The sequence below is a fragment of the Malania oleifera genome, chromosome 9, assembly GCF_029873635.1.
Source record: "Malania oleifera isolate guangnan ecotype guangnan chromosome 9, ASM2987363v1, whole genome shotgun sequence".
Lineage (NCBI taxonomy): Eukaryota > Viridiplantae > Streptophyta > Magnoliopsida > Santalales > Ximeniaceae > Malania > Malania oleifera.
In genome coordinates, this window is record NC_080425.1 from 92782952 (window position 1) to 92789255 (window position 6304).

At 37.5% G+C, this 6304-nt stretch overlaps 1 protein-coding gene across 2 annotated transcripts; it reads left to right on the forward strand.

Moving 5' to 3' along the window:
* Positions 1-244: 244 nt before the first annotated feature.
* On the forward strand, positions 245-5677 carry LOC131164186 (probable inactive purple acid phosphatase 27). 2 transcript variants are annotated; one of them, XM_058121185.1, is made up of 14 exons: positions 510-914; positions 1044-1131; positions 1659-1721; positions 2464-2733; positions 2873-2981; positions 3162-3276; positions 3347-3479; positions 3687-3874; positions 3966-4152; positions 4228-4295; positions 4440-4539; positions 4708-4899; positions 4981-5061; positions 5410-5677. In XM_058121185.1, the coding sequence occupies exons 1-14, from the start codon at positions 553-555 to the stop codon at positions 5608-5610; spliced, it is 2157 nt and encodes a 718-aa protein (XP_057977168.1). In that variant the 5' UTR covers positions 510-552; the 3' UTR covers positions 5611-5677. The 2 variants fall into 2 exon arrangements, with proteins under 2 accessions (XP_057977170.1, XP_057977168.1); XM_058121187.1 differs by lacking the exon at positions 1659-1721 and having other exon boundaries at positions 245-914.
* The last annotated feature ends 627 nt before the right edge of the window (positions 5678-6304 follow it).

Here is a 6304-nt window from a genome sequence, read left to right on the forward strand (position 1 = left end):
TCCCTAATGCGTACTCCACCGCCTCCCCACTAATGAAAAGTAATTAAGGAAACATGGGGCCTAGTACAAATAAGTCAAAAGGCAAGGGCATCAAAGAGAAATATGGCCCAAAAGCTGGAAAAAATGCAAAACAACGGTTAGTTCTAGTTGTCTCTAAATACATGACGTCATAACCAACGAAATCATCATCAGCAACACAAAACCCCCACGCAATAAATGCATACACATCCCTCCCCATGTTCCCTCTCTGCCGGATCCAATCCAATTTTCTTGCTCTCCAAACAACTCTCTCTCTCTCTCTCTCTGCCACGCTCAAAATGTTTCAAAATGTCCAGTTAGAAGCAATGGTACGACTCTTGAGAATTCCATTAAGTTGGAAAAATTGAGTGGATGATTGGGTCTAAAATTAAATAGGGTATTTTGGATCAAGTGATGTTAAACTTTAATATGTACTCTCCGGTGCTATTGAGGATATACTTTATAAATGAGGAGAACCCAATTGAGAAAATGGCGTGCTTCTAAAGCAACCACAAATTTTCAGTCCTTCCAAACATGAATTTTCCCTCTTTCCTCTCGGAATGCTTCTCTGCTTCTTGGGCTTTTGGAATTTTAGTTCTCTGTTTTCTCAGTTTCTTCATGAGCTGTTCTTCCTTTTCTCTGTCTTCTCCTTCTTCTTATCCTCCTGTGGTCATGGACATCGCAGCTGAGTTTCATAATTACACTGCGATATCGGAGTTTCGGATGCTGAACAGAAGACACTTGATGCAGTGTCCGGATCCAAATGAGTTTATTCGAATCAATGTAAGCTCCAATTCTACCATTGGTGATGAAGAATTTATCACAGTTAATGTGAGCGGGATTTTAAAGCCTGCAGAGGGAGATTGGGTTGCTATGATCTCTCCTTCTAATTCCAGGTAAGAATCTAAAAGACCCACATGAAAATTTCAGTTCTTTAATAATTTTTTGGGCTGTCTTAAATGCTATTTTTTTTTTTTAATTCCCCTTCTCATTTTTTTTTTCCTGTGTAAAATAAATGTATGCAGGGTATCAGCTTGTCCTCTTGATCGTTTAATGTATGCGCAGACGGGTGATCTCAGTAAACTTCCTCTTCTCTGTCACTACCCTGTTAAGGTGAACACAAATGCATAAATTCTTCCATTTCCAATTTTCCCAACTCAGCATGGACAACAATTCACATTAATAGTTTGTCGGGTTCGAATTTTCTGAAACAGCGTCATCTGTCACGCTGTCACTAGGCCGGGAAGAAGCTTAGGAAGGGGCTTTGTAGTAATAACCCGAACAAAAAAAAAAAATAAAAAATCTAGGAGATATATTTAGATATTTATATATAAATATTTTGGAGGATTTTTAGATTACTTAAGAGTTAAGTTATGTTTATGATATAACTCTCTCTTTCTAAACCGTGAATTCTCTTTCTCTCTCTCTCTAAAAGCTCGGGCGGCTCGTTACCCGAATTAACAATCCAACGTTATTATGTGGATTAGCGGGTGAATCTTTACAAGTTCTACAGAGTAGAATCTTGATTTGAGGATTTTCGAGTTTTTATCCCGAAGTTGAGGCAAGGGTTGAAATGAGCCTAGTGACTTGTAGATCTGTACTAAATAGAGTGATATTGACGTATGGTCTTTCGGTTTTAGGATTTGGGAATCCGTGTGGCTGTTTCGAGCCGTTTGGAATCGTGTTTCAGTATTCGAGAACAGGTAAGGAGATTTGTTTATATAAGTTATTTTTAAAATTTGATCCGGTAGAACTGTAGGTTATGTTTATACGGATGTTTTGGTTACTTGTTTAGAAAATTTCATCGGGTGAGATTGCCAATTTTTTTTGGGTGTGCGGTTTTCAAGAAAATTAGGGTTTCAGGTATCCGCGAGCCCTATCGGGTTGGACCCTCATATTTATTGATATCATGGATGTTTGTATGATATAGATATAGGTTAGGTTCTCATATCACACCCTAGGGTCCACTTTCGGGATTCGGGGTGTGATAGGGCTTAATGGTCTAATGTCGGGAAACAACGGTCCTCGTCATTAGAGAAAGATTGAAAGTCATTTCTTGAATGAAATGGAAAAGTGAAAATTCGAACTAGAAGCATTGATTGATCGCTAGCATCACTCTTTTTCGGAGAAAAAGGGGGAAGCTTGAGCAATTCAGACCATACTTTTTTACGAAAATTGAGAAAGAGGAAATTTATGGAGGAAGAGAAGCTATGTGTATGGGAAATTTCACAGTTACTTGTTAGTGTAGTGAGGAGCACAATGGGAAATGTTTCATATGGAGAAATCACTCATTTTAAAATTCTAAATGAGTCATCGTTTTTGTCTCATTACTTAATCTCAAAAGCATCCTTACCTCCTCATCCCATTCCAAGTTTGTAAGAAAAGTATCATCTTCTTTTCTTCAATTAGTAGCACTTAATCAAAAAAACTTTCTTTTTTTGGCAGGCACAGTTTTTGTCTAATGATCCAGCCTATCTTGGCTGCAATAAGAAGGAATGTAAGAGTTACAATGCAGAAGGTCAATGTGAGATCTCGACCTGCAGCAGTTCCTTATCGTTCCATGTCATCAACATCAGAACCGACGTTCAATTTGTGCTTTTTGCTGGTGGGTTCAAGATTCCTTGCATTTTGAAAAGATCGAATTATCTGAGTTTCGCCAATCCGCATAAGCCATTGTACGGACACCTCTCAAGCATAGATTCGACTGGAACATCAGTAAGTAGCCATTATAATGCCAACTATTTGGTTCTAAGAAACCTTTAGTGTTTAGCAAAAACTAAAGAAAAACAAAAAGTTACTCCAAGGGGGCTGTGAGTTTCACACACTACCCGATATGATTCTTGATGGTTTACAGATGAGATTGACGTGGGTAAGTGGAGATCAAGCGCCTCAACAAGTTCAATATGGAGACTCCAAATCGCAAACATCACAAGTTTCTACATTCTCACAGCAGGATATGTGCAGTGAGTACCCACTCGCATATTTCATTCTTATGTTTTCCCTGCAATTAGTCCCAATCTCTAACAAGTGTTTGGTACATAAGAATTGAAGTGGTCACTTAATTTCTTCATAAGAATCGAAACATTTGTGCTCTTGTGATATGCAATTGCTTAGAATTTGTTTAACTGTTGGAAATTGAATAGCTTCTCCGATACCGAGTCCTGCCCAGGATTTTGGTTGGCATGACCCGGGATACATTCATTCAGCAGTAATGACAGGCCTTCGGCCTTCAAGCACCTTCTCCTACAGATATGGAAGGTAAAAAGCACTTCAATTTTTCTAACAACCCAAATTCTGAGAACCAACGCATGACCACCTTACCATGCAGTGATTCTGTTGGATGGAGTGATCAAATCCAATTCCAGACTCCACCTGCTGCAGGATCGGATAAACTTAAATTTCTTGCGTTTGGAGACATGGGAAAGGCTCCTCTTGATGCTTCTGTCGAGCACTACATTCAGGTAAGGCAAATTTACTGTAAGCTGCTATTGGAAGCTGCACTATTTACATATTTGGGCAACAAGAGTTTTCTTACCTTTTAAAACAAGTTTCTTTTTTGTCCCAAGATGATGGAAAATGTCACAAAATCTTTTGTAGGTAGTTTTTTCCCTTTTGGGTTATACTAGATGTGAATATATGAGTAATTTACAACTTTTTGAAACAATCAGCCAGGATCGATCACAGTGGCCAAAGCCATGGCTGATGAGGTTGCTTCTGGTAATATAGACTCCATCTTCCACATTGGAGACATAAGTTACGCCACCGGTTTTTTGGTAGAATGGGATTACTTCCTCCATCAGATCTTCCCTGTGGCTTCTCGAGTTTCTTACATGACAGCAATTGGAAACCACGAGAGGTAAAAACTAGCTCCTCATAACCTTAAAGGCTGAAGTACATGATGAGAATCAACCATGAATTAGCTTGCTTGTGTGCACAAAAACTTTCAGGGACTATGTATACTCAGGGTCGAAGTACATCACTCCTGACTCAGGTGGGGAATGTGGGGTGCCTTACGAAACTTATTTTCAGATGCCAACACCAGCCCAGGATAAGCCATGGTACTCCATTGAACAAGCAAGTGTTCACTTCACAGTAATTTCAACTGAGCACAGCTGGTTTGAAGATTCAGAACAGGTAAGATGACATTGTCTTGTATTGTAACTCCTTAATATTCAAGCCAATGTTCAACTTTTTCTGGTTTCATTCCAGTATGAATGGATGAAGAAAGACATGGCCTCAGTTAATCGATCGGTAACCCCTTGGTTAATTTTCATTGGGTAAGTTGAAAACTCGACTTACACTTCTGCCTTTGATGTGGAATTCTTGGAAGCAAAAAATTGAAAAAAAAAAAAGAGAGAGGGAGAGAGAGATTAAGAGAGAGAAATTGTAGCTAAGATTGTTTTAACTTGTGCAAACTGCAGACACAGGCCCATGTACAGTTCATGCACATTTGGACTCTTGCCTGGTGCTGTCGATCGCGAGTTTGTAGGGGCTGTAGAGTCATTACTACTGACCAACAAGGTCAGATCCTCTTGCAAGCTCAAAGCAGCCTTCAAATGAGCTCTTTCTGTGTTAATTTCTTTCTGAAATTTTGACAACTAGCTAAGAAACAAGAATTACGCTTATCAAAATTTTAGGAACATGAGTTAGCTAGGTTAGATCGTTTTCTATTTTTTGGTGGGTGCACAGGTTGATCTTGTCCTGTTTGGCCATGTTCATAACTACGAAAGAACTTGCCGGGTTTATCAAAGTCAATGCCTGGGCATGCCTACGAAAAATGCAGATGGTATCGATGTATATGACAACAGCAACTACACTGCTCCAGTTCAAGCAGTCATTGGAATGGCTGGCTTCACCTTAGACAAGTTCCCCGAAAACAATGTAAGATACAACGATCATATCTCTGACACTAACCCCCCATTTGGTTTGCAGAATGAAACTAATGTTTTGTCAAATGAACAGACGGAGAGTTGGAGTTTGTCAAGGGTTTCAGAATATGGATATGTAAGAATTAATGCGACAAGGAATGAACTGATGTCAGAGGTCAGTTGGCAAAAGTTATAGCCCTTCTTTGAATGAAAAGGGAGAGAAATTTAAACCCATTTCTTATCTTGCAAAAGGAAGAATACATGCATACTTCAATTTGTCACTTCTATTGTTTCAAAAATTGCAAGAGGCAAAACACAGTAATTCCTTCAGAAACTTGAAGAGAAAATGTGAACATCCAAAAGGACTAGTCGTAAAATCGCATTCCTTGCAAACTCAAAGCTGTTTTGACTAAGTAGCTTGTAATACCTGGATATACACAGTTCTGCCATTTCAGTTTGAGGGTGATAAAGATTTTGATAGATCAAACTTGTCTTAACCCATTTTTGCTCGTTGTGCATGCAGTACGTGAACGCAAATTCGAGAGAAGTAGAGGACAGCTTCTGCATCATCAAAAAGCAAGCTTCTTATCAGAAATACTCAGCCTGCTCAAGAATAACAATCTGTTATACAAGAATATTTTCTGTTGTACTCTGTAATTTTTTCATTTGTGATTTGTTACAAAGAATATTCTGCTCCATGTATATAAAGAGCAGTTTGTATTGAATACATCATTATTAGAAGACATATACCCTTTCCATATAGAAAATATATAGTTTCCATTTTTCAATTATCTCGTGTGTGTGTGTATATATATATATATATATATATATATATATACCATTGTATCCCTTGTAATTTGAGAGCATCAATAAAGATTATTATTTTCTCTTCCAAAACTTAACATGGTATCAGAGCATACCTGAAATTAAGAATAGCTTCCCAAGAGGGGGTGAATTGACTTTTAAAACTTTTTTTTAACTTCTTTTAAGAATCCTTAACTTCTTTAAACATTTAACCAATTCTTTAACTTGTTTGTTTAATTTCACAAACCACACAACAACTTAATCTCTTTAATCAACTACACAGCTAATGAAACATTCAAACAATAAATCACAATCTTCAAACCAACACAATCACAATTTATTTATCAAATATAAGTTCACTGTAGCATTATTAGATTGATGAAATCATTCAAGATTTAGCACTCTTGGAATACAAACACTATCCAATCAATCTCAAGCTTTATACCATTCAATCACAATATATCTTTTGTTATTAGCCCTGGATATGAAATTGTAAGCCCTGTAGTTGAATTATAATTTATACTTCGTTGATATAGATTTGCTTCTTCAATATATTTTTCAACAACACATTCACACTCTTCCCAAATATTTAGAATTTAAATAAACTTTCTGTT

Excerpts from the sequence above, each read along its gene's own strand:
- LOC131164186 (XM_058121185.1), top strand. The coding sequence starts at position 553 with ATGAATTTTCCCTCTTTCCTCTCGGAATGCTTCTCTGCTTCTTGGGCT. Across the intron at positions 915-1,043 it reads ATCTCTCCTTCTAATTCCAG|GGTATCAGCTTGTCCTCTTG; the intron begins GTAAGAATCTAA and ends AAATGTATGCAG. Across the intron at positions 4,296-4,439 it reads CCTTGGTTAATTTTCATTGG|ACACAGGCCCATGTACAGTT; the intron begins GTAAGTTGAAAA and ends TGCAAACTGCAG.